This window comes from Aedes aegypti, chromosome 2, assembly GCF_002204515.2.
Source record: "Aedes aegypti strain LVP_AGWG chromosome 2, AaegL5.0 Primary Assembly, whole genome shotgun sequence".
Taxonomy (NCBI): domain Eukaryota; kingdom Metazoa; phylum Arthropoda; class Insecta; order Diptera; family Culicidae; genus Aedes; species Aedes aegypti.
Genome location: NC_035108.1, coordinates 351660988 through 351674537, shown reverse-complemented (window position 1 = coordinate 351674537; position 13550 = coordinate 351660988). Strand labels below are relative to the sequence as shown.

General features: G+C 37.0%; 1 protein-coding gene and 2 pseudogenes across 1 annotated transcript; 1 reads left to right on the top strand and 2 right to left on the bottom strand.

The window, feature by feature from the left end:
* The first annotated feature begins 536 nt into the window (after nt 1–536).
* LOC110676852 (glutathione S-transferase 1-like) lies at nt 537–1347 on the top strand. The gene is made up of 2 exons (XM_021846283.1): nt 537–748; nt 801–1347. Exons 1-2 carry the CDS (start codon nt 602–604, stop codon nt 1323–1325), a joined length of 672 nt encoding a protein of 223 aa, XP_021701975.1. The 5' UTR covers nt 537–601; the 3' UTR covers nt 1326–1347.
* LOC110676859 lies at nt 1323–1983 on the bottom strand (annotated as a pseudogene).
* A 5667-nt stretch (nt 1984–7650) lies between these two features.
* LOC5569855 lies at nt 7651–13258 on the bottom strand (annotated as a pseudogene).
* Between the last annotated feature and the right edge of the window lie 292 nt (nt 13259–13550).

Below are 13550 nucleotides of genomic sequence, written 5' to 3'. Positions count from 1 at the left end.
TATTTGTGGAAATTAAATAATTCAGAAAAAATCCCATGAGCTGTTTCCGTTCTTGAAAGAGAAAAACAAAATATTATTAACTACCTAATTGAGAAAAATGTCAAAAATATATGCAGTTCTAAGCGTCCTCAATTTCTATCTAGTGTGATGATGGAAGTAGCTTATCATTTTAGGTGATATATTTAACAAATGTTTTCAGTTGTCAAGGTCTAATCAATTCCAAAACCAAATCAAATTCAAAAATCTTGTCTTCCTCTATCAGTTAACAATTAGCAGCTTTTGCAAGAGCCATGTTCAACAATTTGTTTGCCTATAAACAGTTCAAATTGGATTTATATACCAAAATCTTGAACAAAAAAATATTTAAAGGCTTGTAAAACCTTTTCAAATGTACTCAGTCCTCCTGATAACTTTCGTAAATGCAAAGCGCAGCTATGACAATATTTTAAAGTTCATGAAGCTGCCACAGTCTTATCTCGTCACTTTTCACAGTCATCGAGCTCAGCAGCAGTTATCTACATTTCGTTTTATTCCCATAACATTTTTGTCAGCACAACCATTCAGTTTACTGGTCGCAGTTGATAAGCGCACATCTCCAAACATGAGTTCCAAAATAGTGCTGCATACAACCCGTCGCACCCCCGGAGGACGAGCTGTTCAAATCTTGTCCCACATTTTGGGGCTGGATCTCGATCTCAAGTTTGTCGATCTGTCCAAAAAGGAACAGATGAGCGAGGAGTTTCTCAAGGTAGGTGGCAACTCAATTAGAGATGATCTTTCATAACTCTCGATCTTTTCAGTTAAACCCATTCCACACGATACCGACCATTGACGACGATGGTGTTCCGGTGTACGACAGCCATGCCATTCTCGTCTATCTGGTGTCCAAGTACGCCAAGGATCGGGATCTCTTTCCGGAGGATCCCGTCATCCAAGCTCGCATCAACGCTTGGTTCCACTTCGACTCCGGAGTTTTGTTTCCGAGACTGCGTGGTGCCGTTGAACCAGTGTTCTACTTTGGTCTGAAGAAGATTCCCCGGGATCGAATGGAAGCAATTGAGGCGGCTTACGATCTATTCGAAGGAGCGCTGAAGGGCGATTTCCTGGTAGGAGATTCGTTGACGCTGGCGGATATAAGCGTAACCACTTGTTTGGTGTCCTTGAATGGAGTTTGCCCTATGGAGGAGTCTAAATATCCGAAAAGCTGCGCTTTTCTTAAACGGATGGAACAGTCAATGCCGTGCTACAAGGAGTTCAACGCTGAAGTGTTGGAAGAGACCAAGGTATTTCTAAAGCAGAAACTGGATGAAAACAATAAGAAATAAAATCAACCACTGTGAATTACTAGCTTTTATTAGTTTGATTAGAGTTCAACTCAAGCCTTGCGAGCATTGGTCTCCATGAGGTTTTTCATAATAGCCGGTAACTCCACAGCCCCTTGGTCGTTCAATTCTTCGAAGTAGGGCAGTGCCTTCAAGCGGTTCAACCAAGCGTAGATCTTCGGATATTTGTCCCGGTCCATCGGAATTAATCCCATCGCGGTGGAGACAGTGGACCCGCAGCTAAGATCTGCGATAGTCAGAGAGTTTCCTGCGATGAAGTCATCGGTCAGGGCATCTTCCAGCAGTTGGTAAGCCGACTCCACGTAAGCAGCCTTTTCCGCCGGAATTTCACTTCCTCCCATCAGAATTTGTTCCTACAATGTTTAATAAAGTCAATTAACTATTTCGAACCTGTAAATTATCTGCCACACTATGAAGACTAACAGTAATGAACCGCAAACGAGCGAACAGGACTCCACAATCAAAGTATAAGGCAGCATTAACTTTCGCCTGTTCAGCCAAATCCTTCGGGTACAAACTATCGTCCTTCCCCATACTTGGATACCAAATAGATCATGATGGCATGGCTATCACGAACAATTATCCCACCATCATCCAGCACCGGAATCGTATGTTGAGGATTCATCTGTTGAAAAGTAACGTTTAAGTCTCAATCTGTACCACCAATCTTCCAACAACCTGTACCTGAGAAATTTCGGGTCCAAATGTTCCCTCTCTAGCAGATTCATAACTTTGCGTTCCAATTCGATTCCCAGCGCTACCGCACAGAGATCCACAGCTCGCGAAGGTGGACTTAAGTAGAGCGTGTATACAATTGGTTTGGTCATTGTCGTTTTATTTCCGAGTAAGTTAGATTCAACCAAATGGGATAGGTAGGAGATAAGTATCCAATTAAATTGATTTGAATGCTTGAAGCTTCATTTATGTACGTTTGAGTCTGTTACTCATATTACCAGCTCAATTGGAACAAACGGAATAAAAAAAATTGGATGAGTAATCAAATACATAGTCAAACAATAAGAAATCGTTTGTAAATCATTCATGCCACATTTGTCATGAAAATCAAAGCGGAAATCGATTTACCCATTAGGCGACACACAAATCGTCTAATCACTTCTTTGATGTATATTCTATAACGCCTTTGATTGAATACGAATAAAAACCACATCACAAATGTTCAAGATCACAAATCTGGGGATCCAAATAATACCTTGTGCTAAAAAGTTTAAGTAATTGATCACCGCAAGTGAGTAGTCAATCGATAAAATTTTCAAATACATTGCCTGTTTGGTTTCTCAGATATGTGCTCACGAAAACACAAGGTGTGCGTTTTATTCTATGTTCACCTTAATCACATTTGTGTTACCGGATCTGGTGTGAGTTGATTCAACAGTTAACGATTGTATTCATTACTTATTGCGATTGCAAGTTCAAAGAAGGTATTCCCGTGAAAAATTAATGGTTACCTTTTGTTAGCTGTTTGTCGATTTTTAATTCAGCTATCAACTTATATTCCGGTCGAAAAGTTTTCTTAAACAGTAATACTAACCAAATTTTTTTTTCTGGGAATTCTGTTAGAAATTCCTTCAGAGATGTTTAAGGTATTTTCCCTGGATTCATCAATGAATTTTCTTTATAACTTTATAAGCCATCCCACAAAATTTTTCAAGTATATTTTTTTTTCGAGGGTTGCTCAAAAGTTTTTACAGAATTTTGGATGTAGAAGAAATATCTCCGACTTTCTGAAATTCGTTCAGATATTCCTCGACAAATTCCTAAAGAGATATCAAGATTTTCTTCAAGAGTTTTCATAGACCACTTCCTTTTTCGCAAATCAAACAGTAACTTATTCAGATGAATTCTCTACATTATCCTCTGAATTCATACCGGAATCGCTCCAAAATTCATGCAGGAATGAACCTAACCCTATCATTCACATGAAACTGAAAACAAAAAAGTTAGACCAACTGATTTTTCGGGTCCACCCTAAGTTACAACTTTTAGAATCAATGTACTTAGCTTTTAAAGCAGTGAAGCAAATGAAGAGTTTGATTGAAAGTGTCTTCGACAAAGTTGTTCAAAATAAGACTTTCTAAAAGTTTGCAGAAGAGTGCAGCCACAAACTTTATCATGAGCATGAGCTTCAACATGGATGACCGCTTCGTAGCTGAGAGAGACTCGCGAAGAGGAAAAATATCAACGTCATATGCAGCCCAGATTCCACTGTCACGAAACGTCAAATGCAGCCAAACGCAATATTTTTTGCTGGGGTGTTCATGTGAAGGTTTGAACGGCTTGCGCATGATTGATATAAACACGGAGTGGAATAAGAAAACTCTCAGCAATCACAGAAAAAGAAGACCGACTTCGCGAGTCTCGTCTCAGCTTCGTAGTTGCACTCCGTGATTGACCAGAACAATCGAAGTGTACACAAATCGAGAGTTCAATGTTAAAAAATCAATAACGGTGCCGCTCATAGGTCCAGTTTTTCGAATAGCTGCCAAAAACCCAATTTCCAAACTTAGTTTTAAGTTGAAAAACAAAATTAAACATTCATCTACACTCTACAGTATCAGATAGTTGAGAAAACGTATGAGAATTTACAAGGAAACATATTGACTAACATTTTTGGACTCTAGTTAGCGGCACATGTTCAAAACCTAAATTTTTTGCTTCAAAACTCGACTAAATAATTTTTACCAAAACTCGGTAAAATTTAGGTTTTAGCAGATTTTTTTTCTGATCGATAACTCTCTCTTATCTAGATTCAGTATAACCGAATGCAAATTTATTTTCAAGTGTCGGATACCTTATTAAATAAACGCTATTATAGTAGGTACGTCAAATCTTTAAATAACAGCATCTTTATAGTATAAATTTCGCTCCCCACCACTCATTGCGTACATATTTTATACAAACATGCTTTTAAGACAAGGAATCAATAAAAGAAGATCCATCTTGCCTAAGTTTGCCTAAACGTTTAGTTTTTATTTGAAAAAAAAAGTTGAGGGCATCAAAATGTATTAATAGCAACCATTTTGTTAGAATTGAAAAACCAAAAACAGTGACAATGTCCAAAATAGAACCTTCAACTCAAAATCATGTTTCAAAACACTATTTATGGCTAAAAATAGTAAATTATTTGAATGAAGTATTTTTGCCATGATTTTTTTAGAACTGCACCACTATGCGCCGCTGCTGATCATCTGTCTTTACAACGATTGCACATTTGCCTAGTGAAACTAACATAGCCTAAACAAACACACATTAAAACAAATTTACATCCAAAATTTCAATAGAAAACACCCGACAGGTTGAAAGCTGTAGCCATTTAAAAGTGGTGCAATTTGATTCCGTACACCCTTTACTATGGTGAGTCATCATGTGCTAACGGTGTTGGCGGTAATTTGTTTTCAATAAAACAGCGCACCATGTCTCACTGCCAAATCAAACTTTTTAGTTTCTGCAACTAAATTCCTTGAACGTCTGATGTAAAGAAGAAGGGACATATGTTTTTTTAAATTTGGGAATCCTGATCGTGCCGAAATTACCACAAAACTCCCGAAAAGCTAAAAATAGTAATGAAAATACAGCAAAAAGGGCTCATTTGCTATGATCAATGAAGGCAGCCACTTGATCAATGATGTTTTTTTATGAAATAGTCCAAATAATTTGCAAAGGCTCAGATTAAACTCAGATTTTGACGTTGGATAACGTCTTTCGGCAACATATGGGGGGGGGGTACAATTCAGAAAAACGAAAAATTGAGCATGTAACGAAAAATGGTCAGGTTTTGACCGCTAATAACTCGGTCATTTATTGATAGATTTTCAATATTTATCCATGAATCGAATTGGAAATTTATCTACGCGTCGATTCAAATAGAGGACACAAACTATTGCCCAGACAACCGGAAATCGCATGAAAGTTCACGTTACAATCGTTTATTCATACTAATTACATCAAACCCGCAAAATACCGTGGATAAACTCGTCAGATTGATGAGCTTCCTCGCATAAAACACTTCTTTTATGAGTTCATTTGTACATTTTTGTTTCGTCCCGTACACTCCGTACAAAGTAAGTCGAATCAATCCGTAGCAGCTGTCAATCAACATTTGTATCATAAGTAACGGGACTCTCTCAAAAATTCAACTGTTGCAAAGTAAATTTAAAATTCAGAAAGTAATGTCATGCTAAGGAAAGATAAGACAAAATATAATCAGCTATTTGTCATATCTAAACTTAGGTGTAACGGCTTGTCGTTTAGAAGGGTCGAACAAAAGGAAGGGTGAACCTCTGAATTCGCAACTTCCTTCCAAAAAAGTGGATTTCAAAACTGTCACTGAACGTGCAAAAATTGGAGAAAACACGTTTCTCCGGAATGCGCGCTTTCTTCCCAAAAATGCAATGGTAAATGTTGATAATTAGTATCTGAAATGAGCAATCAGTTCGATGCTTTTAGATAAATTTTCCGAACATCAAATCGAAGCAGGCCTCTAGCCATGCTCATTTGAATCAAGTGGGGAACAAGAGTACCACCAATCGTGCGTCAGTTGTTCCGAATTTGGAGGATTCAGCAGGAGATCTTGAATTCATTAAGGGATTTTTTTAAAGCTTTTGACGACAAAACTGAACGTTTGTTCCAGGTCGTCTTGAAAGTTCTCTCAAGTGGCTATAGCCTATAATAATAATATAACCTATAAGTCACCTGAGATAATCAAAAATGGAATAACTGATATTACTTGAATTTTCCCCAGTCCAAGTAATCATTATGAAAAAGAGAACCCAATCTGGCTTCTGATTTTATTTTTCTAACTGAACAATTGAATCCAATGATTGTTGCAATGTTCAAAACCACCACTATGACTGAAGCAGTCTAAGTTGGTGTAAAATTTACTAATCAAATAGTTATTGGCTTACGTTTTTCTAATGGATCCAATAAATAATTATTTATTCTTCTTCTTGGCATTTACGTCCTCACTGGGACAGAGCCTGCTTCTCAGCGTAATGTACTTATGAGCAGTTCCACAGTTATTAACTGAGAGCTTTCTTTGCCAAAGTTGCCATTTTCGCATTCGTACATCGTGTGGCAGGTACTATGATACTCTATGCCCAGGGAAGTCAAGGAAATTTCCTTTACGAAAAGATCCTGGACCGACCCAGACACCTTCAGCATGGCTTTGCTTTGTAGCCGTGGACTCTAACCGCTCGGCTAAGGAAGGCCCCCTAATAATAATATTAATATATTTAATTTTTTTTTAATTGGATCGCTCGTTCTTTGAATGGTAAAGAGGATGAGCTGTTTAATTTTCTTACAGCTAGCAACGTGCATATAGCAGTTATTACTGAAACCTATTTAAAACCTGTATCTTAACTCAAAACTGGACAAACATTTGAAAAGGGCTCAAGAGGTCTTGAGCCTTTTTTCGGAAACGTTGCTGTTGAGCCCATTTTTGCCCGCCCACGCAAACGAACACCACTATCAAGAAGATTAGTGTTAGCTCTTCCTGATAGTGGTATTGGTGAGCGCGATCGAGTTGAATTGGGCTCAACAGCGTCTTGCAAAGCCATTGTTTACCAATGTCGATGTGCCCTTTGAAATGTTTGTCCAGAAAAGACATCCTAACTTTTTTGTTTATCGTAACGATGATTGATGGGGCATGTGGGGGACTTGCAATCATCATTCATAGGCGTATAAAACAACATGTTTCGTCATTTGTAACTAATGTTTTGAAGCTTTAGGTGTTTCTGTTGAACAACAGCATGGTAAATATACTTTCATAGCTGCCTATTTGCCTTTCAATGCTCTGGACAGCAAGTAAATTTGCTCTAATCTGACTTGCAAAAATTGACTCGCTTAAGTCCAAATGTTTTGTCCTTGGTGACTTTAACGCCAAAACTCGGTCATGGAATAATTTCTCAAGTAATTCCCAACGGCAGAATTTTATTTGATGAGTTGCTCTTCAGGGTATTTCTCAAAAATAGCCTGATAGCCCTATGTGTTTTTCCTCTTCTAGAAACCCTTCTACGATTAATTTGGTCTTAACCGAAATTAGTAACCTTTGTAGCCAACTGATTACACACGAAGTTGATTCTGATCATGTCCCTGTTATATTTCAAATATCCATGAAGCGATTCTCAATCCTATCAGCTTCAAATTCAATTATTTTCAAGCCGATTGGAATACATATGAAACATACATTGATAGTAAAATTTTATTTTATCAACAAATATTTGTTTTTTTTTTTCTCGTATTTTAAATTGCAATAAAAGATATGAGTATGAGTTTCAAAGAATATAAAAAATTATGCCTTTTGAGCATTCTTCTCCTTCTGCGACAGACAAACTGCGCCACCTGCTCGGCTCCACTTCCGTTGGCTGCCTCGTAGTAGGGCAGCGCCTTCAAGCGGTCCAGCCAGCCGTAGATCTTCGGGAACTTCTCCTTATCCATCGGAATTACTCCCATAATCGACGAAACGCTCGAAACGCAACTGAAATCCGCGATTGTCAGCGAATTTCCCACGATATAGTCATCCCACCAGGGTATCCTCCACAGTTGTAAGCCTTTTGCACATATTCGGCACGATCCGCTGGAATCTCAGACCCTCCGGCGAAAAGGATTGGTTCCTATGAGGTGCGAAAAATTGACAGAGTAAGTTCAGAGTCCAAGATGTGTTTAAGTGTGGCTTATATTTCACAAGTTCTCAAAACCAAAAGTTCGCGTTATCTTCTGAACTAGAAAACAAACATAAGAAGAGAAACCTCAAATTTGGAGTAAAACATATTTAAATTATCAGCAATCTTTTGCATGAAAATTCACGTTTTTAGGTGCTAAAAAACCTTCATTGAGTACTTTTGTAGTTCAAGACAATCGAATCTTCTTCAAATGCAAAAGCTTCACAAATGGGTCAAGTATTCATGAAGTTATGATCAAACAAACTCAATTTATTAGTGAAATGATGGAAAATCAGAGCAACCTACGTTAAACTAGTACTAGTTGTAGTTTAAAACTATTTTATGTTCTATTTTATGTGATTTGAGTTGTTTAAGCTACTGTTTAAAAAAATAATACAAAAATAAGCCACACACTACTGCATAGGTATTTATCACGCTCGAGAATACTTACACACACAAACCGCAAACGAGCGAACAGGACACCGCTCTCGAAGTGAAGAGCACATTCAGTTTGGCTTGCTTAACCAGTTCTTTCGAGTAGAGACTGTCATCTTTGCCGTACTTTGACACCAGATAAATCATAATTGCATGACTTTCACAAACGATGGTACCGTTATCGTCTAGCACCGGCACGGTGTGTTGAGGGTTTCATCTTGAAAATAATACAGAAAATTAACACTTTATGCATCACCCCCCGAAATTGCTTCGATCATATCAAACCATTCATAAAATTCCGGTGTAAGATGCTCTTGGTCAACAAATTTGACCGTTTTTTGTTCCAAAATCTAAGGCCCAGTCGCTTTGGCACAGCAGATTCCACTGCCCCGACAGGGTGGGCTCACATGGAGCGTGTACAATGAGCTTCGTCATTGTGGAGCAGATAATTTGTTCTTGGAAGGGCAGGTAGCATAGAAATTTGTGACCGGTTCGTTTGCCGGCCTAAGTGAAACTGTATGATGATTCGTCGATGAAATGGACGCTGTTTTGATTTGATCTGTATTGTGCCAAAGTGGATACCTACATAAAATGTATGTAATTATATGTTTACACGTAAAATCGTGAGTTTTCTTGATAACGTTATTATGGTCGATCATCACTGTATCTCTGGCGATACTCTGAATACCCAAATCTCTTTGTTTCTATGTATTTAGACATAACACAGTCACTAAGTACACCCATTAGATAAAGAGTTCGCTTGAAGATAGACAGTACGAGCGGGGTGACGGGTAGCACGAGTACTGAGGACTGAAGAGTTAGTGAGGTATCGAGATATAGATTATTTTTTAACGATTCCATATTAAGAAAACCCTAATTGAACTTTAAAACATTACTTCACTATTGCAAAAGAAAATATAGAACACTAAAAAATCGCTAGTAGGGGGAGCAATACTTTAAACTCTAAAATGTTTCATATGTTTACTGTCCACCAGATACCTACATTCGAAATAGTAAGTTTTAATTTAAACTATTCAACTATTTTTTACATATTTTTTCAGAAAATGTCGCGATCCTTTGTGTTTCTACAAATTTCATTAGGAAATGTAAATGTCGCATATTTTATTTGCAGTTTTATGATGTACTTTCCATGATCTTTATGCAATCTTTGAAGTACAGTAAACGGAGTACCGTCAAACGGGGTGACTTGCAACACATTGTAATTTACAACCAAATTTCACTATAAAACACATGTATCAAAAGAAACTTTGTAGTGAATCGGTGGTACAATAAGTGTGAGTCACAATTAAAATAGTGCCATTATTCAAACAGTTATTACGAAATATGTTTCCACATTAAAAGTTCAAGTAGGAATTTACACTTTTAGATGACATGTAGATCATGGTTTTGGCTGGTTGAGTTGAAACAGTGTTGCAAGTCACCCCCGTTTGACCGGTATCTTTGATAATGTGAGTAACTTTGATAGACCCAGAACATACAAACTAAATAACATAATTTCTGTTAATCAGTTAAGCAAAACTAAAGCGAAAAGCTAATAATTGGTAAATGTCCCAATAGTTGAGGTACTAAGCACGATTCAACTTCATTTAGCGCTGCAAATTCGAAAAGCACAGCGAATGTAACATATTGTTGTTGTAAGGGAAGTAACATGCGTCCCCAATATGCCGTCGTACTGAAGCCGCTTCTTACGGAAAAGTTTCAGACAATTCGGCAGAGAAAAACCCTCAATCCAAAGTGAATCATGAAAAGTGCCCAAGTGGTTCTGCACCAAATTTCATCAATTTTGAAGCATTTTAAACGATGTTTTCAACTATTTCGAGTATCAACAAGCCAATACGTTGATTGGCAGTGTCCGGTTCTATGACTAACTCAATGAAACTATGTCGTATAAATGTCACTACCGCAACTACAGGAACACCTACAACTAATGGATCACCTATACCCTATAATACATCAAATCAGAGCTATTTTCGTTGGAATCGAGAACATTTGAGGCTTTGTATTGTAATGTTAGAAGTTGACGCGATTTTAGCATTTCTAAAACTCCTCTCTTCTGGGGGACGGACCTAGGTGTAGTGGTTTAGAACACTCGCCTCTCACGCCGCAGGACCTGGGATCGAATCCCATCCCCGACATAGTCACTTATGATGTACAAAAAGTTATAAAGAACGACTTCCTTCGGAAGGGAAGTAAAAGCCGTTGGTCCCGAGATGAACTAGCCTAGGGCTAAAATCTCGTTAATAAAGTCAAACCAACCAACATCCTCTCTTGACAGAGTAGTGTTTGATCTTCGACCTTGACGCTAGCCTTTGCGTGGGCGAGCGATGAACATTTGTTCGGCGAACAATGTGATTGTCGAATTATTTCGCGAATCCGGTTAGGCGTGTTGTTTTCATATTGTGTATGCAACGGATTTTATTAAACAATTGTTTTACTAAGTTTATTGAACAAAAACTACCCAAAACCATGATTTTTTATGAAAAAAGGTAAAATTTCTTTGAATTATTGGTTGTATTTGCCAGAAATTACAATTTTACTGTTTAACCAAATTTTATGAAGCAATGACAAATGCAAATATTTTTAAAAATTTCATTAATTTTTTTTTTTTAATTTATGAGAAATTGCTTCTAAGACCTTTCTGAAGATTCAACAAATAAGAATAACCAGTTTCAGCTTTACGTGTAACCGACAAATATTTGACAAATATTATATTTTACGTTGAATATTCATGTTTTTGGGCAGTTTTGGCCAAGTAAATAAGTCATATCAATTTGCTGTACCCACAATTTAAAACAAACTAAATTTGCTTCAAAAACATGTGAAAGATTTAGAATTGGTTATGTTTTCCTGAAGTTATGGCCAAACAAAAATGTTTTTTTTAGTAAAAAAGAGGAAAAATTTGGAGAAAACTATTTTTTAAACTAAGGATAGTTTTGATTTTAGACAAATTTGAAATTCGGCAAACTGTTCGTAAATTTAATTTTGAACAGAATGATACTAAGAACTTCAAAACTGATTGGAAAATAACAAAGTTATGAAGACTTCACTGAAGGTCATATTTCATAACTTGAAAATTCACCCTTCAAGTCGCTTGGCTTAAAATTCGAAGTTTACATTTTTATGTGATTTAAATTCAAAAAAGCACACGATTTTTGGTTCTGAGACATTTGGAAAAAATAAGCCACACCCTAATGCTCAGTGCACCGCTTCAAACCCAGAAAATAGCTAAGGGCGCCACAATCTTTAAAAGTTTGGAAAACTCTGGTCTAGTGTGGTGCTTCCTTCAAAGGACAAATCGTCCAGTGGAAGCATTGACGTGTCGGTGTCTTTTTAAATACTTTTTTTTCTTTCTATTTCAATCCTTTCTCTACTAATTAACAATTGTTATTTTTTCATGGTTGGATGTTATAATAATTGCAAACATTTCCTTTGCACAACTATAAGGCTCAGGATTGTTTATAACTTGATCCATATTTTCAGCCTAATGATTTAATCAAAGCTTTCAGCCTGTCATCCTTTGAGTCTTAAAAATGTTGGGTCTCAAAACATTGCGAACCTATATGCACTACCGGTCGAACAACCTTTTTAACTGCTTGGAATAACGACTTTATTAGTCTTTCGGCTTTTTAGGATATTGAATAATACAGAGATCAAAAGGCCCGTGTAAACCGAAAACTTCGATAGTGTATGAGTTCTTCCACATCTTTGCGTTTCAATGTCTGTTTTAAGGATCTTCAAATCTACGATCAGTTGTTAAAAAGTCATTTTCTAATATTTTTTTGTTTTTTATTTTGAAATTAATGGCATGCATCCATATTTGTCTCGATTTGGAAGGGTCGCAAAACGGAACCGGTTCAATTAATGGTTCCGGAGTTATTCCGGATTCCGTTGGTATTAACTTCCGAAATACGATTTTTTAAATCATTTCACTTTTTGACTGGTGCTTTTCGATATTTTTACTCATAAAACCACATAGAGTTAGGTATTTTTGACCTATATGGACACGAAACCCCGTTTACTTGTGCTAGATATGTTCCGAAAGCCCAGAGGGAGGTGATCATTCCCTCACTCTTCATGTTTTGTCAAATAATGAGTAGAAATGATCATAAGAAAGTTCTACGACCTTCTGGAAAGACCTAGTCCCACCGAAAGTCTTGACGAAAGTGGCCCATTCAATGATGCTGTATAAACCCTCCATGCGACATATGGGGATTTTTTTATTTCCGTACGGGTTTGGGTCTATTTCATTATTCTGACATGTATACATGTACTTAAGTGTTGGTATTCGACCACAGTATATTCTAAAAACAGTGAAGGCTCTGTAGAACGGACACTACAGCCTTGAAGACATCTTTGCAAGAATCACTGTAAATATTTTCCTGGAGAAATCCTCAGAGGAGCCTCTGGAAGGATTTTTGGAATGATCCCAGGTAACAATGATAGCTGAATAACAGCTTTTTATAGCAAAAATGCTGTTTATACAGCCTCTTTTCAGCTGAATAAACTGTTATTCAGCTACCAATGTTACCTGAGATATCAGGAGAAATCGCATAAAGAATCTTTGGAGGAGTCCTTGTCAGAACCGCATTTATAGGCGAGGAGGCGAGGGGGCCATGGCCCCAAAAATCTGGACAGACATATTAGTGATTAAACTTTCAAGAATAATTAGAATCAATGCAATGATACATTCTTTAGGGAATCACAAAATATGATTGGAAAGATTCATTTTTTCATATATAGATCCGCAACAATGGGCGAAAATTATGAAAATTACCTGAACATAACGAGAAACAAGAAGATTAAGAAAGATTCAAAACCGATTTGAATAAACAAGTAGAGTACCATCATGATGCTTAAATTCCTAACGATTTTCTATCGTGACTTTTCCAACTGTAACAAATGCTTTCTCAATGAATTTTAAAACTAGGTTCGAATGCATTTTATATATTGCAGTATAGGGCCTATTCCATTGAATATTAAATTTGAAAATTACTCTATCGATCACACTGCAGGGCTGGTTGTGTTTAAATGCCTTGATCATAGGAACTTCTAGATTGATAAAGAGACCAAAGAA